This window comes from Phyllostomus discolor, chromosome 5, assembly GCF_004126475.2.
Source record: "Phyllostomus discolor isolate MPI-MPIP mPhyDis1 chromosome 5, mPhyDis1.pri.v3, whole genome shotgun sequence".
Lineage (NCBI taxonomy): Eukaryota > Metazoa > Chordata > Mammalia > Chiroptera > Phyllostomidae > Phyllostomus > Phyllostomus discolor.
The window spans coordinates 15227143-15254496 of record NC_040907.2 but is presented as its reverse complement, the minus strand read 5'-3'; the positions used below and the strand labels follow the sequence as shown (position 1 = coordinate 15254496).

The following is a 27354-nucleotide window of genomic DNA, read 5'->3' as shown; positions in this document are numbered from 1 at the left end:
CTTGGATGGACAGGATTCATAGGCTGAGATGGCCTCTTCCCACTCTACTGCTCTGTGGGTAACCCCACTAAAACTGGGGGTCGGTCAAGGGGGGAGACACTTGCTCACCGGGGACAGCTCTTTGGTGAAGCGTGCAAGTATTCGCACCCCTTGCCCCCAGCCAACCCTCCAATGTGTGTGGCTCTGCAGAGTAGGAAGAGAGGGCACTGGAGTCAGGGAGGTCCAGGAGTGGACTTGGGCCTGCTTCTAAACTAGTTGTGTGATCTTGGGCAAGTCACTTAGCTTCTCAAAATTCAGTTACCTCCTCTGTGAAATCGGAAGAATAATTCTTACCTCACAGGGCCATAATTAAAGCTTACACTTAATGAACACATGAATAAGCCAGGTACTGTTCTAAGCATTTTATCTATACTCGAGTAATTAAGTTGGCACAGTAATTCCATGAAGTAGACACTATTACACCCCCAAGCTAGAAAATGGCAGAGCCAGGATTTGAACCTAGACACTCTAGCTCCAGGGCCCATGTACTTTACCACTAAGCTACACAGCCTGAGGACAGACAGCTATGTGCTTGGCAATTATAAGGCTCTCAATCAGTAGACTTACTACAAAACAATGGCAAATCTACAGTGTGAGAATTCCCCCCTATTCTGGATCAACAACTTGTCCCTTCTGCTCCTTAAGGGCTCAGACGCTGGGAAGTACTTTCCAAGGAGTAAAGTCAGCCCAGCACCCAGCAAAACTAAAGCAAAAATACTCGACAATAGCTCAGCTCTGTTTGCTTACACCAACCGCCTACCAAAGATGATTTGCTATAAAAACCAATGCAGAGATATTAATGGCACTTTGAAAAGAAAATTTTAGAAAATTCCTCGTAATGAGAGACCACAAAACACAGCTGTTTTCATTTTCCTGTTTCTTCCTGGCTTTGTCGCAGTGAATATCTATTTTATCTACTCATCGCCGTAGTCCACGCACAATTTTGTATGGGGCTGCTTTTAGTTACCATAAATAACTTTCATGTTTTATGAAGTTGTCATAATTATCTTTAATGGCTGCAGAATAGCCCATCAGGCAGATGGAGAGATATTCAGCATTCCCGACCAGCGTGCGCGCATCCAGGGGGGGTCCAATTTCTCGGCTGTTCTTCACGACGCCTAAATGCAAGCTGCCACGGCACTCGGCATTGTCTCGCGAGATGGCGGAGTACGTACGAGCTGGGGCCTCCCGATAGACCGTGAGCTCTGTGAGCGTGCCTCATTTATTTTTTCTTAAGTCCACAGTGTCTGGCACGTAAAAGACACTCAGAAGTATTTATTGAATTCGATTTGGCCAAATCACTCCAGCTGGCAGCACCGTCTCGTAGTCACAATGAAAAAGGACCAGCTGAGCATCTGCCAAGTGCTGGGTGGCTTCCACGCCACCTCGTGTCTCTCCCAGCAGCCAGCCCAGGTCCAGTGACTTGGCCTCGGGTCAAGGGACTTGGCTAAGGTCACGCAGCACATGATGGATTTGGGCCTGTGTTCAGGGTGAACCTTTCACTGAAGAGGTGGGGCTCTGGCTGTGTCCCGCAGACAGGCCTCCACGCCCACCGGGTCAACGCTGGGGCGGGCTGGCGGTGGGGAGGTGACACAGCCCCAGCTCAGGGAAATCTTTCTTCTGCCTTCTGGGCGATCCGAGGAAAGGTGGTGTCCTGAGGCCTCCGGGCAGTCCCAGGTGCTCACATTGGAGGGGGCACAGTGAACACCCTGGTCAGCGGGCCACGGTGAAGGACGGTGGCACGCGAGGCCAGGCCGCCCGGCTTCAAGTCCAGCGCTGCTCTCGCGGGATTCGGAACAAGCGAGCTAACCTCCCTGAGCTCTGGTTTTCTCATCCAAGAAACAGGGAAAAGCACTTCCTTCCCAGGGTTGTTGAGAGACCCTGAGATGACACATAAAGAGCATTGAGCACAGAGCTGGGCATGGAACGGGGGCGCTCATGTACCAGCAGCTTCAGCAAACGCCTTCTGGGGGTGTCCAGGCTTGTGGCGTCTCTGGGCCACACTGGAAGAAGCAGAGTTGCCTTGGGCCACACATTTAATGCCTTGTGACACGTAATCACAAAATGATCTCATCATGTTTTAATAAATTTACGATTTTGTGTTGGGCCGCACAGCCATCCTGGGCCTCGGGTAGCCTGTGGGCCGCGGGCTGGACACCCCCGCCCCTCGGACGTTTTCCTTGGTTGGTTTACCTGCAGACCCCACACGGGATGTACCTGGGGCAGACAGCACTGAGCTCGGCTGGGGGGTAGGAGACACCGCTTCCAGTGTCTCCCAGCCGTGTGACACTGGGCAGAAATGAATAAATAAATAACTGTTTAAAATGTCAATTTTTCTTCTTACCATAAAAGTTTTAAACGCTCCCTGTAGAAATTTTGGATGATGCATAAAGACAAAATAATAAACTCGGTCATTATTCTATCTCCTAGAGGCAACTACTGATGGAACTTTTCCCCCATGTAGTCTTTTATAGCTACAATATATGTGCCACCTACAAATGCCTCTAAAAAATCAAGTTATCAGTGGCCCCGACCAGTGTGGCTCAGTTGGTTGGGTGTTGTCTCAAAGAGCCAAAGGTCACCAGTTCTGTTCCTGGTTGCAGGTTCAGTCCCCGGTCGGGGTATGAATGAAAGGCAACCCACTGGTATTTCTCTCTCACTCTCTCATGTTGATGTTTCTCACCCTCTCTTCCTCCTTCCTTTCCTCTCTCTCTAAAAATAAAATTAAATTGTATTCAAATAAAGTGAAGTGAAATGATGTAGACATTACTCAGGACCTAAGAGAATAAGTGTTTCCCATGAACTGTGTACTCTGCACAAGCATCATGTTCAGTGCAGTGAAACACACCACGGCTCACGTGAACCCCTGTTGCCGGGTATTCGGGTTCCTAGAACCAGATCCCCGTTCCCAACACCTCAGGCAGAAGGGCCAGCGGCTTCTCTTACCATGTACAGGAGGAAAGGCCAGCTCACGAGGTGCCTGGTGATGTTCTCGCCGGTCATCTTCTCGTGACTGTTGGGTGCGAACGTCACCAGCAGGTAGGTGCCCACCACAGCCAACCCGCAGCCAACGAAGGACAAGACGTAGCGCCCTGCGGGGGAGGGGAGGCTGTCGCAGGGCTCACAGAGGGTACAGACCATGGCAGGCCAGCGGCATTGCCCCAGAAGCACACACTGCCCCAGATCACGTGACGAAGTGACTCCGGCTAAGCGTTCCTTTCTGGAAACCCAAGTGCTTTCTTGGGAGACTGGCCCAAGGCCTAGCTGGGAGCTGGGGCACATGGGAGCAGAGGTCATCCGGCTGCACACCTAAGCTGTAGGCTCTGACTTGGCCTCCATCAGTAACAAAGCCTAACTTCCGACCTCCTGCCTCTGACTGCCATGTTTGTTCCCCATTGTTTCAGAAAGCAGTTAGGGAAAGGGGGTGCCTTTTATTTGGCTTTGTAAAACCCCAATAGTAGATACTCAACAAATATTGATGGAATGGTTTGGGGACCAGTGACTGAAAAGCCCAGCTGTCCTGATGAGAGTGGAGTTGAGACCCACACTGGAGAGCGGGAAGCGGAAGGTCTCGAAATTGGGGTGAGCGGGTTTTATAACGAGAAAATGCACAAGCACAAAATGAACAGGGGCTCCGATCGGTGAACTTACTCAGAAAGTCCTTCGGTTTCCATTTTTCTTTGATGAATATGATTCCTATGATGGCGCTAGCTATAAAAAGACAAAAAACAAAAACACACATGGGGAAAAGAATTGAGGCTGCCATCAGTCAGAAGGAGCGCCTTCGCCCAGGCCCGCTGGGCTGTCTCGTCTGCGTTGGAGGCTGGACTTGATGCTTCCTGTCCTCTCACTCCTGCTCCCAAGAGCTCCGGCCCTACCGTTCCCCGTTATTCCATCTCGGACAGGGAGGGTGCTCTCTGAGCCTTCCTGAGGATGTCTTACAAGACCTGGAGCACTGGGTGTTTGCTGAGTACTTCCTGAGCAACAGGCAATTTACTAAAGTTATTCCTGGTATGTTCCCCCTTTGATCTAGGTGCTATTATTATTCCCATTTGAAAGATGGGGACACTGAGGCTAAGAGAGGTGAAGGACCCGCTAAAGGTCGTGCAGCTGGTAGGCGAGGGCTGGACTTGAGCCCAGGACTGTCGGGCGCCAGGGCTCTTGCTCCTTGTCCGGCACTGTCTGCCTCTGACATTGTCATCCTGAATCTTGTTTCTCCCTGACCTTCCACATCCGCAGATGTACTCAGACTTCCTGTGACCGCCCTGCGGGACGGGGCTGGCCTGCCCTGAGAACAGCCCTGGGCTGCTGCTATCTCAGTTCTGCCCCTTCTGGCCGCGTGTCCCAGGGACAGTCGGTTCCCCTGGATCTCAGGTTCCAAGTCTATGAAATAGTGTGCTGGGTCCAGGGCCTCTGCTGCGGATTGCTACATAACCAGGAAACTGTCGGTGGCTTGAAAACAGCCACAGTGGGGGGTGTTTAGAACATGTAGATCGGAAGCATTACAAATCAGGTCTACCTATTCTGCCTTCTCACTTTTCTGACCCTCCCTCCCTCCTTCCCCTCCCTCCCTCCCCCTTCTTCCCTCCCTCCACCTCTTCTTCTCTCGCCCTTTCTCTGAGTTGATGTATCAGCACACCACTGAAAATACCTACTCCTCTGGCTGATAGGGGCAAATCAATGAGCTAATGTATGTAAATCATTTATCACACAGTAAATGCTCAATAACTGGGCCAGTACTATTATTCAAGTAGTTGGAACAGTGCCTGATGAGTAATAAGTACCAATAAACAGTGGTTGTTATTATTTTTATTATTATTTCTCACTGGGCGACTTGAGAAGCTCTAAGAACCTCGTACTTTCCAGTGGCAGATACCAGAATTCCCATCATTATAATTCAACCCCTTGTTTTGAAGAATTCAATTATTTGACTTTTATTAAAATCCAAAGGCTACTATTTAATGCGTCTGGTCACCCAGGCACTTATTCCTCATTGTAAATAAAGTCCCGAGAGCCCTTTGGCGAGGTCAGCAGTGGGCAGAGGACAAATCTAAGTACACACAGGGGCCGGGCAGTGACACGGATGCAGGAAGCGGGCCAGACCAGAGACGACAGGGAAAGGCTGGGGCCGTGGCCAACGACTTGCCTCAGCTACAGGCACTCGAACTACATTCTTAAAAAATACCGTGCGGGAAACAACACGTTCGAGGACCTCATTCTTCTCGTGGGCTGCCAGTGTATCACCCCTGGTTAAGAAAAAGAGGGTCCCATCGTAGGATCAGCGAGAGCCTGGCCCTGGTGACTGGCAGTGACTGCCTGAAGCTCCGAGGAGTCTGAGGGCCCATCCAGGCTCGCTAGGGAGGAATGCTGTGATTGATTAGTGATGTCTGCCTCGGGCACAGGAGGGGCAGGTAGTTGCCATGAGTATGCCATGGCATACTCCTAATTTCAGGCAGAGTAAGATTTGAAATATGGCCTTCTCCTTTAAGGGCAGGGAAGAGCTTCTAGGCAGTGCGCTGCTTGCCAGCAAGACGGGAGGAAAACATTTCAAAGCAAGTTCATTGCCTTTGCTCCTATGTCCAGTAAGCTACTGATCAGCAGTCTGTGAACATCTTTTATTTAAGAGGGAAAGAATTATTTTCTAATTCTGTTTTATTTGTGACCTCATGGGTTTTAAAGCTCTTTTGTCTTTCAGTTGGTTCCAATGTTCTGAGACACTGGTTCAGTGGTTACAGCAGTCACACGAAGATGGCAGAGGAGGTTAATGATGTTTTTAAAGTGGTATCTGATGATGTGAAAAAGATCAGACAATAAGCTGAATTTCTTAAAAGTGTAAGACATCTGAAGTCTGTAAAAGCTTAGATTATCTTGACAGCGTTACAATGAATAGGTTAAAGTTTAGCTTCTCCCTGTAGTAGAAATAAAGAGCAATTCCGATAAACTTTCTGAATCTTAAACAGATTCTGGAGCCAGACATTCCAGTTCATGTCGCAGCCCTGCTCCTCAACAGCTGTGTGACTTGGGGCCAGCAACTCCACCATTCTGTGCCTCCGTTTCCTCATCCGTAAAATGGGGCTAATAACAGTATCTCCCTCAAAAGGTTGCCGGAGGATTAGGAGAATTAACAACCATAAAGTGCTTAGAGCAGGGCCCGGTGTGTGTGAAGCCCTTTGTAAGTGCTGGCTGTTACTATCAAAGCAAAAGCTGGTGTGTTTAACGAGTGTCTCTGACCCCGGTGGGGACACTGTGGGCACACAGGCAGTAAGTCCCAGGGGAGGAACGGGGTGGGGGGGTGTGGGGGGGGCACCGGACCTTACCGATCACGGAGACCGCGCCGAGGGGCACGATCAGCGAGAGCGGAGCGAAGGCGTAGGAGGCAAACACGCCCAGCTCGCCCAGTAGCATCAGGAACAGGCCCAGCCACCATGTCTTGGTCTTGAAATAGGCCCGGGGGTCCTTGGAGCCCGCCAGCCGGATGTGGCAGTACTTCTGCAACGGTAAGCAAAGCGGCGGCGGTCTGAGTGCTGGACTGTTACTCTAGGACAGTCCGTTTCAAACGGGCTGGGACACCTCAAAAGTTCCCTGGGAAGGTCTGAAAAATCCACGAGTCTCATCCTCAGGGAAGGTGCGTGTTTCTAACACACATCACAGCTGTGAGCAGTCTGCGGTGGCAGCCACGGTCTCAGGACCCCCACTGCAGCCTGGCCTCAGGGAGACCTCCTCCCTCTAACTGCAATGCCCAGGCGTCCCCACGGTCGGGTGCCTGCTCAGCAACACTCTCTTCTGGAGGAGTGTCGACTGCTCTCCTGGGCAGGACGTGGGTGTTAGCGGACCTTTGGGTGGAGGCTTGGCCCATGTAGGGCCGACAGCACCCTCTGTTCTAGAAATGTGGACTGGGAGCTGAGGCGGTGACTAAGGAAAGCAAGGAAGTCACAATGACTCTGAGGGCCAGGGCCACTGACTCTGAGGGCCAGGGCCGCCTCCCGGGGAGGGTGGGGATGGGGGCTGCGGGGAAGCAGATACGGAAGCAGAGATGCTGGTCTGTGACAAGAAGAGCGTGAAGCAGACAAGTAGCTGGGAGACCGTGCAACCTCAGAAACATGCCCTCACATATGTGTACACGGGAGCCGAGATGTACACGTGTGTTTACATCCTTGCTCCAGGGAGGGAGAGGGTTCACCACCGGGGAAGGGGGGTGGCCACCCCATTGTGGGATTATTCTGTCCACGGGGTCGAGACTTAGTCTGGGTCCCCAGAAGCAGTCCCTGAAACAAGGTGTTGGGAGCAGGTAGTTGATTTGGGAAGTGATTCCAGGAAGCACATGTGAGGGAGTGGGGGGAAGAGGCAGGGGGAGGGGGGAGGCCCAATGAGGAGTGTACTCATGGGCGAGTCAGTGCCTTAAGCAAGGGGTTCAGTCCCACTGGGGACCCTCTGAGAACCCTGTAAACTCACCTCAGAACCATCCCACCTGAGGCCAGAGCTTGACTTCCACCCCCCACCCCCGACCCCACCCCTGAAGGCTGCCCCAGGGGCATTAACCACCACCCAACACACACACCGCATTTTCCAGTCACACTTGCAGGCCAGAGATTGTTAGGTAATGGAGAGTCCTGGCATTAGAGGGGTGATGGGTGGATGGAGCTGGGGCAAAGAATCAAGAGATTCTGGAAAGACCCGCAAGCTACTGCCCCAGGCCCGGCCCAGGGAGGGAATGGGCGACCGAGCACAGAGCACAGGCCGCTGCGCCCGCACCAGACGCCTTGGCTCGCTGCCTGGACCTCTGCTCCAGACGGGCCGGTGGCAAACTCACCTGGAGGTTAAGTGCAATGCTGACCACGAGGTGCCCGAAAATCGCCAACAGGGCGCCGATCAGGTTTTCCTGTAAGGGAAGTTCACAGGGGCAGATATGAGCTGGGCCTAAGCGAAGGGTCCCAGGGCGCACTTGAAACCCCAGTGTTTGCAGGCCCCAGAAAAACTTCCATCACAAAGCCCCTCCCCAGACCCTCGGCGGGGATGGCAGTGAGGAGGTGAAGGGAAACGGGCTGCCGTGGGGCGGGCAGAGAAGCCGATACCATTTCAGGGAGGGCGTGTGGAGGGGGTGAGACTGGAGATGAAACCTGTAAGCATCACAAGGATGAACCAAACTAAGCAGCAAAAACATGGTAAAAAGGTTACTATGGTAACAGAGGCTGACGTTTGCAGAGCATTTACACATGCGGGCACGGGTGCTCGGCCCTTTCTGCACATCACCTCCTCTGGGCCACAGGCAGCCTTCCCGAGTGGGTCCTGCTGGGAGACCTATTCTTAACACCTAAGTTGAAAGGAGTTTATAGATGAACAAAGTAAGGCTCAAAGAAGTAAAATAACCTGCCCAAGGTGAGGACGGAAGGGTTTGAAGCTGGAAGTCTGGCTTCCACTCTCTGGGGATAACTCCCTCCAGACCATGGCTTCAAGGTAAATTTGGAAAAAAAAACCCCACCTTGTAAGTGCTACCTTCCCGGGAATGACGCAGGCAGCTGAGGTTTCTTTAAAAAGCCATGTCTATACACATATTAGTCTCCACGAATAATAACTGGCTATGGACTCAGTTAGTAGCAGCGTAATGTAACTAATGCCCTGTCATCCAAGCGGTTCAAAGGGTTTCCTCAACACTAATTACACCCCAAACCCTTGTGAGGTGGTGATTGGTGCAATTTTATGGGCATTTAAAGTCAAGCAAAGAAGTTGCCTTAGGCCCAGGGGTCACAGTTCGAACACACACCTACGAGCCGCCCCCAGTGCCTGGTAAAGGGCGACTCAGGGTCAGGCACCGGCCAGCAGGACTCCTGACACGGGTGACCCGGCCAGGGTCAGAGCTTCCTAACTGCGCAGTGGGGTGCCCAGGTCTGCCAGATGCTGAGGGAAGTGGGAGGCTACAGTGCCTGGCCAGCTCCCACCTCTGGACCCCAGTGGAACTCTCCCCATCCGCGTGGCTCGTCTGTTTGCCGCGGAACACTCCCGGTGTTTTCATGGACGTTACTTGCAGTGTTGGGCGTTCACAAGGACTCACAGGGATCTGGCCCTGGGACCAGTGACTCTGTGTGTAAGGCAAGGTGCGGACTGAAACACCGCCGTTCCCGCTGCCGGGCGGGCCTCGTGGCGGCCACCGTCTGCACTGTGGCATCTTGGGTTCTTGAGTTCCTTCCCCGACACCACCAGATGGGGAGGGTTCTTCTGAGGCAATGCCTAGTCGGATTTCCACTGACGTGGAAGGGGATGGGGAAGGGGAAGAGGGCTGTCCTTATTCTGAAGGCAAATTCCTGGGCGGGGTGGGGGGAATCTCAGTTACCTAAGGAGGTCCAAGACTCAGCCCAGGTCACAGAGTGAGCAAAGTGGCAAAACCAGACCTGGACACAGGTCCCCTAGCACTTGGTCCCCAGTGTATCACGGGCAAGGAGGCAGTGAGGCCTCCCAACTGTCGGGGCCCTCATGTTTAGGACACATCTAGTCCAAACTGGGGTATTTCCAGAAGGATGAGGGGCCTTATTAATACACGTGGACATGGGGCACACACCAGGGCCCTCGGTCACTGTACTCATCGCACAGGCTCTGAACGGGAGTGTTTCTGGCGACGGGAACGGGGTGAGGGCAGAACGACAGGCGGGCAACTGGATGTCAGACTCAGCTGCATCTAGCCAGGGCTTCAGCTGACCAGACATGGGGGAGGGGGAGGGGGAGGGGCGGCGAACCCAAAGCCACTTCCCTCTTTGCTTCAGCTACCTCCTGTGGGCTGCACTCTGAGAACCAGCAGACCTGGGCTGGGGTCTGGCCTCTGCGCCCCGCTGCTGTGTGACTTTGGCGGAATTACCTTCCCTCTGGGAGCCTCGGCTTCCCCCCTGAGAAGTGGAGCCGACCTCAGACCCCCACACGGTGGCCGTGTTATGCGAAATGAGGTGCAAGCTGAAACCTTACATGACACATGAGATGCAAAAGCAATTCCGGCTGTCACTGTTATTTTTGCAATTTTTATTGCAAAATAAATATCAGGACCCTTCTGGCTCTGATATTCCCTGATCCAAGAATTGATCTTTCACCAGCTACAACTCTGAAAGCAAAGAAGCCGTTCCCAGAAAAGCAGCCGAAGGTCGCAGGGGCAGGAAACTCTGCGTGGGTGCCGGTGTCCGAGGGAAAGCTCAGCTCAAATCTCTTGTTCCACGGGCTGCCTTACCTCCGCCAACAACAACTTTTCTTGAAATCCCACAGTGACAAGACCAGTCATCACTTGTTATTGCAACTGGCCTCCCACAATCCCGTGGGCTTCAACTGCTAACAGTTCAAGTGTAAGCATTCTGGCTTGCTCGGAGGGTTACTCCCATTCAAACACAGGAGATGCAGCAGTCTGGGTAAGGAGTCTCTGCTACACCTATAACCGGGTTTCAGGCCAGCTCCCGATGCTCACCTTCTCCAGCAGGTAAGGCATTGCCATTTCGACAGCAAACAACCAGTGTCGGGGAGAGAGGGGGCTTCCCAGAGTGCTGGCATAATGCAGGCGGCAGGGAGTGGTGGGTAAAACCAAGGGCCTTGGCAATGCACAGATTTCCATTAGAAACCCAGCTTTACTATACCTACTGTGTGGCATTGGGACAGTTCATGAACCTCTCTGTGTATCAGTTTCCTCAGATGTAAAATGAGATTATACTGTACCCACCTTCTGGGGGTTTTGTGAAGATTAGCACAGTCCTTGTCATACAGGAAACACTCAACAAAGCTTAGCTGCTATTATTATTATTATTATTGTGATGAGATTAATTATTACCACAGGAACTGTGAACGGGCTATGGAAGTGTGGATGGAGGACCGGTATTTCCTGACCGGAAGGCTGATGAAGGCTTCATGGACAAGGCGACACCTGAGCTGGAGCTGGAAGGGTGGGTAGGATTTCCAAAGGCAGAAACAGGATGGTGCGGGCAGCTTCGGTTTCCTCTGTGAGCTCGGGTCATCTTCGCGACCACCCTCTAGGACGGATTTAGAACTGGCCTGCAGGAGTTCCACGGCTTTCCCCAAGTTATACTGCTGGCAAGTGACAGAGCCGGGATTTGAAGCCAGGTATCTCGGATTCTAAAGGCCGTGCTGCTAACACCCTGCTCGGTCTCTGCTTGTGCACCCAATTCTGTCCTGGAGGGCAGGCACTCGTGGAAATAGCTTCCCCTACCGCCCTTGTAGACTGTAAGCTCTTTCAGGGAAGCGCTATGGCAACAATACACACAGCTCCCGCCCCACCCGGTGCAGGCATGGAAACAAGTGCCTATTTGCTAAATAGAAGAAATTGAGGCCTGACTCTTCTGGGCGGAGGCACAGCCTTCAGTGTCAAGGACGGGCTGCCATGCTGCCTCCCGGGCGGCTCCGCCTGTGGGTCTCTTTCACAGACCACCCTCGCGCAACAACCAGGATCCATTTCCTGTTGGGTCAGGCAGAGCACAGGGCTGCAACTCAAGGCCAGCCGAGTGCTCCTACCTCCGTCCCACTGATCAAGTTGGACTTGGGGCTGCTTGACGTTCTCCTTGCCCCACAGGAAAGAGACAGTGTGAGGGCAGCCTGCCCAGCCCACGGGCCCACTCTTCTCCGAGAGCTCCCCACAGTGATGGGGCCCAGGGATCATGTCTTCATGTCTGCTGGGTGACCCCCCCCCCACCCCCGGGCACTACTCAGTGGACCAAGGTAGACACCACTCAGATCTTCCCTCTTTTGAAGGTGAATGTAAGAGTTCTAGCACCTTCCAAGCCCCACTGCCCTTCCTGCCCTTGGGTTTCAGGAGCTACTCTGTAGCCTTATTAGGATTTTCCTTTTTGCCTTAGTGTTTCTGAAAGGGGTTTTTATTCCTTGCAAGCAACACAGCCTTAACAAAATCAAAAGGAGACGATTTCCCTTAAAAACGCTTTCTCTTACCCCCAGGCAAAATTTGTTTTAAAGGTTTTATTTATTTTTTTAGAGAAGGTATGGGAGGGAAAAAAGGAGAGAAACATCGATCAGTTGCCTCTCACACACCCCCAGTGGGGGACCTGGCCTGCAACCCAGGCATGTGCCCTGACCGGGAATTGAACCAGCAGCCCTTTGGTTTGCAGGGCTATGCCCAACCCACTGAGTCACACCAGTCAGGGCACCCCCAGGCACAATTAACTATACCTTCCTCTGCTCTCTGCACCTTAATATTCTTTCTGATAACCACGAGGCATTTCCAGGGCAGGTACCCTCTTTATGCCTGGCACTTAGGCTGGGGGCTTTTGCACGGATCCACACAGCCCTGGAGGGATGAAGGATGGAGGGAGGTATTATCACCACCATTCTGCCCATAACAGAAGCTCTGACAGGTGAAGCCGTCGTGCCCGAGGTCACTTAGTTAGAAAGGAGCAGAGTAGGGATTTGAACCCAGGTCTTTTTCCTTTTACCCCGCCTGGTGTTTTAGACAGTGCATACCCCTTTGTTCACATTCTTGTCTCCCATTTCAATTCTCAGGCTCTTTGGCAGAGTCACCACGGATTGTTTGTCTTTGCTCTGGCACGCAGGCATTTCTATAATAAGTAACTGCATTAATTTGTGATTAAAATGGAAACATTAAACATCTCATCGGGGAGAGTGTTGCATTTTCTTTGATTCTGTGTTTGTCTCTTTGGCATCCATTCCATACAGGACCAATTGTATTAACAATATTTTCGTATTTTCTGTGTTCTTGGTGCTCTGGCATTGGCGGCCTCGCTGAGTAGGGAGAGACCGCCTCTCACAGGCCTGGCCATTCCTAGCAGGGCAAAGGGACACGCACTCCGGGATGTTCGCTGTGCACAGCCTGTGTCAGAAACAGTCTGCACCCCCAAAAGGAGGGGGTCTGCCAGCGAGTCCGATACGGATGCTCAGCAGATCCCTGGACAATCATTCCAACAGCATGCTTTCGATCATGATTTCACTCAGTGACGTGGGGACACACTCCACGGACAAGGTCAACCGAATCAACCAAGGCACAAAACTTCCTGTACAATCTGATCAAATCTGTGATGCCAGAAATAGACCAGAAGCAAGTAATACTGAAGTATGAACTTAGCCTGTGTAAGAGTAATGGGATAGGTAGTTGGAAAAAAAAATCAAATCTTGCCCTGGCTGGTGCGGCACAGTGCCAGCCTGCAAACCGAGAGGTCGCCGGTTCAATTCCCAGTCAGGGCACATGCCTGGGTTGCAGGCCAGGTTCCCAGTTGGGGGTGCACGAGAGGCGATTGATTAATGTGTCTCTCATGCGTCAATGTTTCTCTCCCTATCTTTCTCCCTCCCTTCCTCTCTCTCTAAAAGTAAATACACCAAATCTTAAAAAAAATCAAATCTTCTAAGTGTGACTGCATTCTTTTAAAAATATTTCTCTGCCTCCCTGTATTTTTGTATTTGAATGAGCGTTTCTTTTCTTTTGGTTACACGTTCTCCTGTGTGTAGAGAGCCAGCCTATGTCTGCCAGTGACAGGCACGCATGCCCTGGACATCTCTGTCAGCTGACTCTGTGCAGTGTTTGTTACCTTCTCCTTAGAGAAATACAAAATTCCAAAACCAAAAAAAAAAAAGCTCTTGCCTTGTAGGAGAAGGAGCCCTGGCTCGGGGGGCTGGTGCTGCTGGTGGGCGGGAGCTGCTGCAGGTGCAGGGCCGCGCTGTGGGCTCCGTCCATGGCGTCTAAGGGTGCATTCCGCAGGCCTGGCTCGGGGGCTGGGGCTGCTCTAAGCGGGACGCGGGCAGAAAGCCGTCTCCCCTCGCGGTGTTCACCCCCTCCGGCCAGCCATCTCTGTCTCACACCAGAACTGCACTTCGGGGCTCTTCCGGCTGGTTTACTGCTCTCTCCTCATCTTCGCTCAGAAAAGCGCCAACTTCTGTCTCTCCCAAGCAGACACCCAGGAATGTGTTTCTGAACCTTGCAGTGCTCTGGGGAGGGGGGTGGAGGAACATTAAAAATGCATGTACCATGAAACACGGAGGCCAACTCTGTTACCTGAGAATACCAGTAGGTTAAAATAGCAAGCTGTCATGAGAAGTGAGGCCATTTACAAAATTATATCATGTCTTGACCCCCCTAATAAAAATATAGCTCCTCTACCTCAAAATCTTTCTCCTTGGCCCTTAAAAATCCCCTATCCTCTCCCCCTTCACTTTCTTCCTTCCATTGCATCCTAATTTAAGTTCTACCTTTTCCATAGGCTCCTCCACATAGCAGAATCCTACCTATGTCTACTTCTCCAGGCCTCAAAAACAAACAACAAAAATAAAAAAAAAAACACAAAAGAACCCCACCACCATAAATAGGGAACATCTGGGTTCTGACTCAGGAAAGAAAGAATTCGAAGAGTTATCTCCATGGAAGAGGGAAGAACTGGGCAGCTACCGAGGGTCACAGAGGTGACACTGGCCTGGAAGGTGGCTATGTGACCAGCTCGCTTTGCCTCCGGGAGGCTGTTGCCTCATCTATAAAGTGGGGGTAATAATGTGACCTCAAGGACAACCAGCAAGGATGGCAATTCCTGTTAACTCCATTGGACTGATACTCTCAGGGGGTCTCAAACTTTTCTACCAAATAGAGAAAGTATGCCTCTCATGGTTTGGGAAGCGTGACCTAACTGCGCCCGCCCCGCCCCCCCTGGCCAAAAAAAAATGTTAAGTGTTTCTTTGAGGTCCTCTTATATTGTAACAAAATCATACACATTTGGATTCTACTGCAAAGTCCGTGTTTATTTTAATATACAAATATTTTAAGTTGCTTTTTATCTGCCATGTGCTACTGGTTTTACCTTGGGCAAATCATTTAACTTTTCAGCTAGTTTCCTCTGCTGTAAAATGCAGATAATAACATTCCTACCCCACAGGGTCGTGGGGAGAATTTGCTGAAATCGTGCATGTAAAATGCATGTGCAGTGAGTGGTGAATGAATGTCAGCTGTCATAAGTATTGCTTTTATTCTTACCAGTTTAATTATTTCATTTACCCATGAATACTCCTTTCTTTACCGCATGCAACACATATTTATGGAGGGCTGACTATGCGTCTCTGCCATGCCCCCAGGCCCCAGAAGGCTGCCTCTGGTCTTCTAGGTGGCGTCAGTTTCTTCCATTATCTGGAAGATAGCCCCGGGCCTAGGGATTCTGGTTCCTGGTGTGACTAGCACAGTCATGTGTCATGGTGCTAACACTGTGTCTGGCATCTGGGAGACACCAGATGCAGGGCTTGGCACAGGGACAGCCATGTAGAGCATTTGGCCCAGGTGTCACGTTATCAAAGGGCCTTCAGATGGGGTTATACTTCTGTGTGCATGTGTGTACACATATATGTACATACACAGTACACACACACACGTTACAATCAGGCAACTTCATAACTTACATCCCAGAACCAGACCTCCCAGACTGGAAAGCCCTATGAATGTTAGTAATCTTGTAGAAAGCGTAATTATTTATCACTTCACTTTTATGTGTGTGTGACAAGCGTAATTTTGTTAAATTCTTTATCCCTATTTTAACTATTTAGTACAATAGCCTTAGGAAGACAGAGTGGCCAAGGGGGTCTCTCTTCCTCTGCAAAACCCTTAGAGGCTTTCGACCTGGAGCTGGAAGGGCTCAAACTCTGGCAAGATGTCTGCTGAATCCCCCATTCAGTTGCTCCCTCCCCAGACCTAGTCCAGAACCTGGCAAGGTGACCTCCATGCTACCTCCTGACAGCCGAAACAGGCAGGCCTGATAAGCACCTGCTGTACTGTGGCTGCTTCCCAATCAAGAGTGGTACTCAACCGCAACTCCAGAGATTCAACAGATACACCCAGCCCCACCCGCAGGATGTGAGAGAAAGCAAACAGGCCTTGGGGACACGCCAAGGGGGTGAAGGGAACCCAGGCCTGCTACCCTCCTCTAGACCAGCTGGTTCGCCCAGGTGGATTTGTTTCTGCTTTTGTTTGTGGTGGTGGTGGTTGCTGTCATTTAATTTGCTTTTTAAAAGCAGCCTCCCTCTCTGCCTGAGAAAGACCAAGGCCCCTGAGGAATTGTCTACGAAAAAGGGCTCTCCCTAGCTGCTAGGAGTTCGGAATGAAAGCCTTGGAGGAATGCTTTGCAAGTCGTCCTTCCTTATAAGGTACACATACTTCTCCCAGTGGCTCCCTTTTCCTGACTTCAAAGCACTTCCCCAGGACGGACATATGCCCAAGGGACAAGTAACTGACTGTCGTCAGCTGTCCCTTAATTTTGAGGCCCTCACAGTCACCACGGAGCACAGGGTTCCTGCTGGAGAGGAAAGGTATAATTCTCTAGGTGCTTGCTCCACTCCACCCTGCACGCCTTATCTCAATGAATTACAATATCTCACCGACCCACAGAGCAGGTTTTACAGAGGAGAGAACTATAGTCATGGCTGCTAAGAGTAGGGTCTGTATCAGAATTGGGCTTGATCTAAAAAAATAAGGAAAAAATAGATAAAACATGCCTCCCCCCTTCACGATTCAGCTTTTTGCTGTTGAGTGCCAGTTAGTTGCTCCCCAGTCCCTTCCTAGTGAACTGGAAAATGCAACTTCCAGCAGGCTACGTAGATTAGGAACACTTCCTCTTACTGCACCTGCTATTGCCTGGAAGCCCGAGCCAGCGTGTAGAAGAATGATTTTGGCAAAGTTACTCCATTTCACTTCCCGATTTAGTAAAGCCCGTCAGCACCTTCATTAAGGCAAACCCAGGCCCCCCTCCTTGCACTCCCAGTGCCAAAATGGAAAAAATATTCGGAGGCAGCAAGACTCACACTGGCAAGGCTGCTGACAGCAAGAAGGAAGCGTAATTTATACTAGGGAACCTTAGATAATAACAAATACACTCGCTTTTCTAGAAATGAAGACTGAACTCAAGTCCCCCCTCTATCAGTCTTAATCACTACTCACCCGCGGCGTTTCCTCCAAGGCCCACCTATCAGAGGTTTCAGAGAAATGACTTTGACTCTTCGCGCAACCGGAGGCACAGCCCCCTTAATTCCTTCCCCAACTCGGCGCTGCCTGGATCCTGCAGTGTTTTGCTTTCAAAGACCGCGATTTGATTTGCTCTTCCCCCTGCCAATCAGACACTGGAGACACTTTGCTCAGACGAGTGGCTAGGAGGAGGAGGATGGGCGGGTCATCCCCGTGTATCGGCTGCGCCGCAAAGCTTGGTTGAAGCGTAGGGTGAGACTTGAGAAGGCGGCGCCCTGCTGGAGCCTCCAGCTCACCTGAAGCCGGTCCCCCCTACCGGTCACAGGAAGGACCTTGGGACACACTCGGCTCCCGGTCTCCCTCTGTCCGGGAGAGCTCAGGTGGTGGGCAGCTAGCTTGCCAGGTGTCCTCCCTCCTTAACCTCAGAGCCACTTCCCGGATTTTGCTCCTGCTGTTCCCCTGTGCTCTCACCACGATTCAAATCCTGCACATCCTTCAAGACCCCGTTGCCCCCCAGAGTTGCAGGGCCTGCCCTCCTGGAACACTGGTTGGGTGCACGGTATACCAACCCTCCCAGCATGTCCACGGCTCAGCAAATCTTGAAAACTCCCAGCGAGCCTAGCTAGCAGCGAGGTTTCCCTGATGCACAACTGGAATCACTACCACGAGCATGGAACTTACACCTTCCCACTCACACGCATTCCAGATCCTCGCGACCACCCTCTGAGTGAGACATTGAGCTCGCCCCATTTTCCTGAGGAAGAAACGGCATTTGGGCAGAGCCCTCGGTGATGACAAAGAGCCAGTTGTGGCAGAGAGAGCTCAGAGGGAACGCCTGAGAGCGGATCGAGGTTGGGACTGGTGCGAGAATTTTCTGGGGCGTGGGTGGTGGGAGCTGCCTTCAGAGGGATGGGCCAGGGACAACTTGTGTCAAGATGTTTGGATTTCGTCGTAAGTTTAAAGAGAAGCCTAGGAGGGTTCTAAGCAGGGGAATGATGAGATGAGGTGTGACTGCTCCGAAGCTGGTGAAGAGGGACTCAATACGTGGTTGACTTTGTACCGCCGCCCAGAGCAATCCTTTTCTTTTGTTGTTATAAACAGGGCTTCGATGATGGTTAGTTCTCTTAGGCTCATTCCTTGAAGTAGGATTTTCGGGTGGACAAATTGTAAGGCTTTTTGTCTATCACAAGAGTTTTGAGGGGTCGCGTAGATAAGCCCCTATTAAGTTTCCCCATGGGTCCTGGGGTTTAACCAAACTGAAGCCTAAAGTTCTGGCAGCTTCCCTGCAGCCTTTAAAACGTCTCTAACGATTGGCCAATAACTTTTCGTTCTAAAGAAACAGAGGACACCATTGGCTAGAGTTACTCAGGCAGGAAGGTGGACTCTAGAATGTTAGGCCTGTGGTTGCCATAGCGACGGGGAAAGTTGGGCAAGGCGAGACTCATCCCAGGGGGACCTGATGAGGTAGGAGGCGGTTGCTGGGGGGGCACTGGTCCCAAGGTCAGGGGAGGAGGACCTGGCACACCTCATGGGACTGCCCCTGAGTCCCTGCGCTCCTGGGTGCTTGTAGAATTTTGGTGCTTACTAGGTGATGACCTGAGGGCAAGAAGCCACCGTTGGAGGTGATCCTCCCTGGAATTGTGCCCTCAGAGTCCTGGCCTGAAAAGTGGTGATTATAGCCCAGCATGCCCTCCCCACGGAGCTTCTGTGATGGGCATGGGCATCTGACTCCCCTGCCTCAGCCCCTACAAGTTTACACACGTTTGGGGGCTGCAGTGCCTGGCATTTGGTGGGCGACAAAAAGGAGAGTTCTAATCCCAGCTCCTTAGGTGTCTCTCTGCCAACATCTTTCCTGCTCCGGGCCTCAGTTTAGCCATCTGTAAAACAAAAGGGTGATATTGGAACCTAGTGCTCACTAGCTGCCTGCGACACTTTCCAACACATGTTCTCCGCTTATAAAAATTATCAAATGGGTTATTTATCTGACAGTGCTTGGAAAAGTGTAAAATATTTCCAAGATGCACCACAGCATTATAACTGAATGGATAAAAAATCTCATAGTCAAAACTACTCATGCAAATCCCATAAAGTAACAGCATACATGGTTTAGCATACATTGATATACCCCATACAGTAACATACCTGTATAAAATGTGTGATAATACTGTAACATAAATGACAAAGGTTTTCAGAAACACAGAGGTGGTAGAGTGAAAACATGCCCATGGTTGTATTCACGCCAGGCGAATCTGTAGGAATGTAGCTCCTGAAAGGAAAGAGTTGTATTAGGAGCACACCTATATACATTGTTGCCAAAATGTGGTCACTCCTTGTAAACACAGTCACTCATTCATTCCACAAATGTTTATTGAGTAACTACTATGTGCCGGCAAACAGACTGGGGATTCAGTGGTGGACATTCTCTTGGGGAAGATCATAAAGAAATATACATAAAATAAGATGCCGCATAGAAAACAATGTTATGGGAAAAATACGGCAGAGTCCCGGGCTAGAGAAAGATGGGGTGGTGCTCCTTGAGAGTGGTCAAGGAAGTCGTCCCTAAGGTTTGAGCAGAGACCCAGATGCATCTGGTGACAAGGCCAAAAGATGGTGCCCGATACAGTGAGGGGAGCAGGCCCCGTGCCACAAGGAGGCATTGGAGAAGCTGGAGAGGTCCCTCGTGGAGAAGGGGACCAGTCCTTAGGTAGTATGATATGACAGCCGCCTTTACAAACTGGAAGACTAGTCATATAGAACAGCGACTTTCAAACTGTTTGACTGTGACCTGTGGTTAGAAATACATTTTACATTGTGACCCAGCACACACACCTACATAACAAACACATTTAACAAAAAACCACAGGCTATGGACCTGCATTTTGAAAATCACTAGTGTGGAAGAAGAGTGAGCCTTATTCTGAGCTGATTTGAAGGGTTGGAATTAGGATGAGTGGAGAGAGAGAGGGAGAGAGAGAATAGAACAGAATGCTTTGGTACAGACAGGTACTTTTTACAATTAGAAATACCCAACAGTGAACCGCCTCAAGAATTTCTGAACGGAGTTCTAGGGAACTGCAACATTCTGTGAAAATTCAAGACAGTTCAGTATAAAGAACATGAAAAGGCAAGCCTCCAACTGGGAGCAAATATTTCCAAAACATATATATGACGAAAGGCTTGCATCCAGAATATATTAAGAACTTGCACAACTCTGTAATAAGATGACCCACTTGTTTAAAAAAAGGGCAGAAGATTTGGACAGACACTTCACCAAGGAAGGTAAACAGATGGCAAATAAGCACATGAAAATACACAAATTAAAGTAACAATGAGATACCGCTATAGACCCGCTAGAATGAATAAATTAATCAGATCTATCAGGAAAGTGTTAGTGAGGGTGTGTAGCAAATGGAGCAAAAGACCAATGCATGCAACAGCGGGGAAGAATCTCCAAAGCACTGTGCTAAGTGAAAAAAAAAGACACAGAAACAGTGTATACTGTATGATTACATATTCATGACATTCTAGAAAAGGCACCAGCTGTGGCCAAAAGCAGGGCGATGGACGCCAGACACCAGGGTTGGGAAGGTATCCTCAGCAAAGAAGCACAGCACACTTTTGGGGCTGATGGGTATATTTACATGTGAATTGCGATGGTATTGAACACCATTTTAAACACTTGCCAAAATTTAGAATTGGACACATAGAACTACTGGATTATAGCATATGTAAATTATCTCAAGGAAGATACGTTTATAAAATGCAAGCCTCTGAAAGCTCTGGAAGCAGCACCAGCTGTGAGGGTTTTCAGAGCTCCCCCTACCGGCGCTGAGTGCGGTGCGCTTGCGACTCCAGGGCAGAGAGCCTGGAAAACCTCAGCCTCGCCCGCGGGTTTTCGCGGTCTGTAGGGAGAACAGAACTCAATGTGGTTAACGGAACAGTGGGAAATGATCCCTACCAAAGCTGTCTTCTGCTGTTTCAGGTGCCGGGAGGAACATGTCGTAGTGGGGTTTTTCATCAAATGAAACACGACACAGAACTTTGCTAATAAGATGGACATCTCCACACAGAAAGACAGACAGCCTGGCCCAAAATATTCCAGAATGGTCAGCAAAATACAGAAAGGTCTAGTGAATTTAATAACAGGTGTCTTGGGGGCGGGGGGTTGAATTTTATAGTTGTATCTAAATATATCCATTTATACTCATCATTCTATATTCTATACAGGATCTGGCAGAAGTAACGCCTGCTTGAGTGTGGTTGGTAGGGTGATAATATGGGTGTAATCATTTATAGTTTTCATTTGAACATTTCACCTAAAATGTCATATGGTGTGCTTGAGTGTGATATTGGTATGTTACAGAATTACATGCTTATGTTGCAATACAAAGGGGAGGGGGCATTATTTGAGCCAGGCCCTGTATTTATCCACACATTCGCTATTTCCAGAGCTTTTTCATCCCTTCACACAGATTCCCAACTGGTATCATTTTTCTTCTTCCTGAAGGAATTCCTTTAACATTTCTTTTTAAAAAAGATTTTATTTATTTACTTTTAGAGATATTGGAAAGGAAGGAGAAAGAGAGGGAGACAAACATCAATGTGTGGTTGCCTCTCACATGCCCCCTACTGGGGACCTGGCCTGCAACCCAGGCATGTGCCCTGACTGGGAATCGAACCGATGACTCTTTGGTTTGAAGGCCTGTGCTCAATCCACTGAGCCACACCAGCCAGGGCCCTTTAACATTTCTTATAGTTCCAGTTTGCTGGTGATTAATTCTTTCAGCCTGTGTGTGTGTGTGTGTGTGTGTGTGTCTTTATTTTGCTTTTGTTTTGCCAGGTATTTTACCAGGTACAGGATTCTAGGGTGATAGATTTTTTTTTCTTCTCCTGCCTTAAAGATGTTGTTTCTGACAGTGGTCTGCTGTCTCATAGTTGTTCCCTTTGTATGTAAAGTGTCTTTCTTTTCTCTGCCTAATTTTAAGGTTTTTCTCTTTATCACTGCCACAGTGTGGTTTTATTCATGTTTCATGTGCTTGAGGTTCATGAATTCTCTTGGATCTGGAGGTCTATAATTTTTATCCAATATGGAAATTTTTCATTTTTTTCTTGAAATATTTTTTTCCCTCTCCCCACATCCTTTCTTTGGAGACTCCATCGCGTGCATATTAGCCTCCCAGCAGTTGTCACACAGCTCGCTGAATGCTCTGCGTTTTTTAATCCTTTTCTCTCTGTGTTTTATTTGGGGTAGTTTCTATGTCTTCGACTTTAGTAGCTTTCCCCCACCCCAACAGTGTGTAGTCTAGTGTTAATCTCATCTAGTGTATTTCTTAACCTCAGATATCTCAGTTTTCATCTATAAAAGTTTGTTTGGGATCATTTTTATACCTTCCATGTCTCTACTTAATACATTAATTGTTTCTGTGGCTTCTTGAAGATATCACATACAGCTATTATAGACTATAATATTCTTGTAATTCTCATCTGTATCATTTCTGAATTGGTTTCAATGATTTTCTCCTGGTGATAAAGTGTATCTTCTCCCTCCTTTGCATGCTCCCTAAGTTTTTATTGGGTGCCAGATATTTTGAATTGGGCCTATGTCTATGTATTCTTTGTAGTCCTGTCCATTCCTGTGCTTTATTCCGAGATACACTTAAGGTACTTAGAAACAGTCTGATCTTACGAAGTCTCGCTTTTAGCTTTGCCCTTTGGAACCAGAGCAATATTTAATCTAGGGATAATGTCACCCTATTTCTGAGGCAGAACCCTTCCTCACACTCTGCTGTAGGTTCTGTGAATTAAGAGGTTGCCCGCTCTGGCTTGTGGGACAAGAACTCTTCCTGCCCAGCGTGCACTTCAGGCATCATCCACCCGGGTTCTTTCCGTCGCCTCCTTCCCCAGCCCCGGGTTGTTCCCTCGTGGGCGTGCGCTGGTCAGTACTCAGGACACCACTCAAGGGGACCCCAGCGCCCCTCTTGGGAGCTCTTTCTCTGTGTCACTCTCTCGTCTCTGGTTCTGGGTCCTGTGAGGTCTACCCTCTGGGCTTTCTGGGCTCCCAGATCGGTGTCCCCAACTTGAGACCGCCCAGCTCCACCTGCACTCCTCCTTCCTGTGCCGCCATGGCCTGGAAGCTCCTCCAGTGAGCAGGCGGCCGCGGGCCGTCTTATGGCAGACCTTACATGTTTCCCGTTCCCAGGGGTCCCTGACCTCTGCTGCTCGGAGTTCAGTGCCTTGAAAATTATCGTTTCATATACTTTGCCCATTGTTCACTGTTTTTTTCCAGTTAGGAGGGCAGATCCAGTCCCATTTTGGTTGGAAATGAAAGGCCAGTTATCTAGACTGTTTTTTAAAAATCCTGTTTTTTTGGTGGGTCTCATGGAGGGTTGCGTTGGCACCCGCTGCCCCACCACAGCCAGGAGCCGAAGTGTTTGATCTCCTTTTTAGTCCAAGAGAAACCTTTCCTTCCGCCAGAGGAAAGCCCTCCCTTTGACCTTGTCAAACAAACAAACAAACAAACAGCCCCCCCCCCCTTTCTTTACTGCCTCCTCTGCAAACTCAGCTTATTCTACTAACTTAGGTTTTTAGACACAAAAGCTGGGACACCTTGCATCTACTGCCTTCTGATTTGCTCCCCAGCTCCCTTAAAGAAAACACACAAGCAGCCACCTACTTAAACAGGTGAGGGAGGGAGAAGGGAAGAAAAGAAGAAATCTACCGTAGACAGATACTGCCGAATGTTTTCTAACCAAACATGTCTTCTGCTTCTTCTACTTGTTTCATCCAGAGCCCAGGCACAGGAGGCTAGTTCGCTGCCTCCCGGTATTTCATCATTCATTAATTTGTTCATTCATTCATTGTCTGTGAGCCGGGCTCAGAGAGAAAGGGGCGCAGCTTAGAGTTTAGGAGCCTGAGCTCATCAGACAGGCTGTGTTCAAACCTCAGGTGCCGCTCTGTGAAGTGCTGCTGTGTGATTAATGAGCAGCTTCGCCTCTCTCAGCCTCAGTTTCCTCGTCTGCAAAGCTCGTTGGTAACAGTGCCTCCCGAGGGGCCCCCCGTTGGCATTGGGCTCCCCTGTCTGAAAAGCGGTTTTGTTTTTTCAAAAATTCAGAGACCAAGAAATGGGCCTTCAAGACAGTGTTCATGCAACCTCACCCCCACCCCAACACATCCCTTCTTTCCTTCTCCTGGCTCTCTGAGCTCACCAGACACACTGTGTTCGAACCTCAGGTGTCACTCTCCTTCTCAGCACGCACACGTCTTCTCTCTGAGGGGAGGGGTCGTGTGCCGGGGTAGCTTGGCTGGCTGTCGTGGACATGCTGCAGTCTGCAGGGTGTCCACCCCAAACCCGGCTTGGATGTCAAGACTGATGATGCCACACACACATCGAGGGCTGTGAGGAGGTTTATTGCCCGCGTAATGAGCCTTTCTGGGGGAGAGCAGGGCAGGCTTCCTAATCTGGCCCGACAACAGACAACAACATGAGAGAGCAGGGAAAGGAGACCAACATGGCGCTCTCTTGGGGTCAGGAGGTGGGGCTGGGGTGAGGGCCGGGGTTGGCTGAACTCCTGGCTGGTGCCACAGGAGGGACCATCTGGGCTTTCCTCAGCTCACCCAGATGTGGGGCAGAAAAGGGAGAGGGGCTGTTGAGGCTTAAAAGCTCTCAGCAGTCAGCCCTGGCTGGCGTAGCTCAGTGGATTGAGTGCGGGCTGCAAACCAAAGCATCGCAGGTTCCATTCCCAGTCAGTGCGCATGCCTGGGTTGCAGGCCACGGCCCCCAGCAACCGCACATTGATGTTTCTCTCTTTCCCTCTCTTTCTCCCTCCCTTCCCTCTCTAAAAAAATAAATAAATAAAATCTTAAAATGGAAAAAAAAGCTCTCAGCCCTGGTTGGCGTAGCTCAGTGGATTGAGCGCGGGCTGGGAACCAAAGTGTCCCAGGTTCGATTCCCAGCCAGGGTACATTCCTGGGTTGCAGGCCATGACCCCCAGCAACCGCACATTGATGTCTCTCTCTCTCTCTCTCTCCCTCCCTCCCGTCCCTCTCTAAAAATAAATAAATAAAATCTTAAAAAAAAAAAAGCTCTCAGCAGTCAAACACTAAAAATTGGAGTCAGGCTCCCTTACACAGGGCAGAGTCTGCGATCAGCCTGGTGTGCAGATAGAGGCTGCCCACAGAACCAACACTGTGGAGTTCTCCCGTACGTGGGGAGTGGCAGGAGGGAAAAGGGGGATTTTATATACCTCACAACCCACGTGTTCGCAATCATAATTTGATTTCCTATAAATGATGCCCTTCTGCTTTTTTTAACCCCGTGTCTGCACAGAGAGATAAATTTATCCTGTTTTGCACGGTGCCCTGAGAGTGAGAGGGCCCCCCTCTGGGAGTCCCCTGCCCCCCTGGGTCCTTATGGCGCGTTGCTGATGCATGACTCCCGCCCTGGGATGAGTGATGGTTTTGCGTCCCCTTCCTGCTTGGCAAGGACGCCTTTCCTGTCAGCCCTCCCTCTTCCCTGGGACAATTCACATCCACTGTGTTACCCAGTCTCACTAGTTTAAGAGCTGGAGGGGGGAAATTCCAAAAATTTAGCAAGAAAGAAATAAAGTGGGGATACTTTTTTAAAAAATCCATTTTCATGTTTGTTTCTTGTCAAAAGGCAAGTCTCTCCTCTGTTCCATTTAAGATAAGACATTAATATACAGCTCTGTGTTTGCTGCCTTTCTCAATTCTTTGTTCTGTGCTGATTTTTGTTTTACTTTTGTTGTTCAGGTTTTACTGCTGCATATCCAACACAGTCCTCCATTCCTGTTAAATATAAGTCTCCAGTAATTCCAGAATCAGAAAAGAAAGGATTCAATAGTCAAACCAAGAGATTTTATCATAAGACGGTAATGACATTGTCTTATTAGAGATTCTTTATGTTTAGTTCGAATTGAGTCTGTCCTGGGACAGGCAGGCAAGCCTGGCTGGTGCGTCTGTCCCCGTGACCAGCAGAGGGCAGTGTTACCCAAAGAGCCACAGCAGCCTCGCCAGCTGTTCTTTCTCTGGCTTGTAAGAAGGAGCTGGACCAGGCTGGTAGGCACAGATTGTGGGCTGGTTGCCAGAGCGCAAGGGGCTTGGGGGTCTGGGTGAAACAGGCGATGAAGGGATTGAGAAGTACAAATTGGCAGTTACAAAATAGTCACCGGGATATAAAGTACAGCATGGGGAATGCAGTCAATAATATTGCAATAACTATGTGTGGTGCCAGGAGGGTGTGGGCACTGGAAGTATCCGGAAGCAGGGGTGTGTGTAGGGGGGTGGACTTTGTAAAGTACAGGATCGTCTAACCCAGCGATTTTCCACTGCTGTGCCACTAGAGGCGCTGCTGCGCCGCGGGAACTGCTCGAACAGCAGCGCCTGACATTTTAGGCCGGGGCACTGACCTCCTTTCCCTTCTTCCATTGTCCCGTAACAAAATGGCAACGGTCAACACAGCAATAGTGGTCCAGTGTGAGTGAATCAAAGTTATTCCTATTCTTTGTCAAATTGGCAAAAAATATATTTTTGGGCGTGCTGCGGAATTTTAGTAATTAGTTTTTGTGTGCCGTGAGATTAAAAAAAAAAGTTGACATTGCTGGTCTAACCACTATGCTGTGTGCTTGAAACCAATACAAAATTATATTGAAAGTAAAAAAAAAAAATGAAGAATTTTTAAAAATGGGCTGAAAAGATATTAAACCTAGGGGAAGCAACATGTCAGGACTTATGGTGCTACACTGGACCAAAAAAGAATTTTTTAGTAAGAAATTTATTTTAAAATTATTATAGAGCTAAAACATTAAAAACAATCCCAGAGATATAAGTAAAAGGTAAAATTTTTTTCCTATTTCTCCCTCAGCCTCTCTCCTTATAACATAAAAGGAAGTAAGATTTTCTTCAAATGACATAAAAAGAAAAATAAAAGTCTAATAAATTTAAGATGACCTTTGTGATGAGGGCCCCCTCTTTGTTTAGACTTCTTTTAACAGTGTGTTATAAGGAACAATGTGTTTAACTGTTCCTGCACTTCCTCCATTCTCACTCTCTCCCCCAAATATCTGTGTCTCATATCCTGTTTGATCTAGAAAGTTCTACTTGGCTTCTGAGGGCTCCTCACCTACCTGGGGATTTCGTGTGCTAAAGGCTGGGGAAATCTGCCCTTTCCTCTCTTACCAGCAGGGGGCTCAAGCAGCTTGCAAACGTTTTGAATTTTCTTTAAATAATCTTCATTCCTTTACTCATTTGATCAAGACCTTTAGAATAACTTTTTTTTTTTTTTTGAGTAATCGTGATCTCGGTTACCTTTTGCCGCATTCTAAAAATGCTTTTCATCTCACCATCTTGCCAAGACAGTGGAGAGG

At 49.5% G+C, this 27354-nt stretch overlaps 2 protein-coding genes across 3 annotated transcripts in view; one reads left to right on the top strand and one right to left on the bottom strand.

Moving 5' to 3' along the window:
• Positions 1–17093, bottom strand: part of NIPAL3 (NIPA like domain containing 3) — a 31674-nt gene extending 14581 nt beyond the window's left edge. Inside the window, exons 1-6 of one of the 2 annotated variants that reach the window (XM_036025527.1) lie at positions 16949–17093; positions 13625–13968; positions 7850–7918; positions 6357–6528; positions 3691–3750; positions 2986–3131 (exon numbers count right to left, since the gene is read on the bottom strand). In XM_036025527.1, coding sequence (XP_035881420.1) covers positions 2986–3131; positions 3691–3750; positions 6357–6528; positions 7850–7918; positions 13625–13717 — 540 coding nt within the window. In that variant the 5' untranslated portion in view covers positions 13718–13968; positions 16949–17093. The remainder of the gene's footprint in view (positions 1–2985; positions 3132–3690; positions 3751–6356; positions 6529–7849; positions 7919–13624; positions 13969–16948) is intronic. The other variant, XM_028512237.2, reaches the window with a different exon arrangement.
• A 1269-nt stretch (positions 17094–18362) lies between these two features.
• STPG1 (sperm tail PG-rich repeat containing 1) overlaps positions 18363–27354 on the top strand; it is a 40322-nt gene continuing 31330 nt past the window's right edge. Inside the window, exons 1-3 of the mRNA XM_028514234.2 lie at positions 18363–18436; positions 20955–21097; positions 25742–25860. Of these exons, the coding sequence (XP_028370035.1) occupies positions 21025–21097; positions 25742–25860 (192 nt within the window). The 5' untranslated portion in view covers positions 18363–18436; positions 20955–21024. The remainder of the gene's footprint in view (positions 18437–20954; positions 21098–25741; positions 25861–27354) is intronic.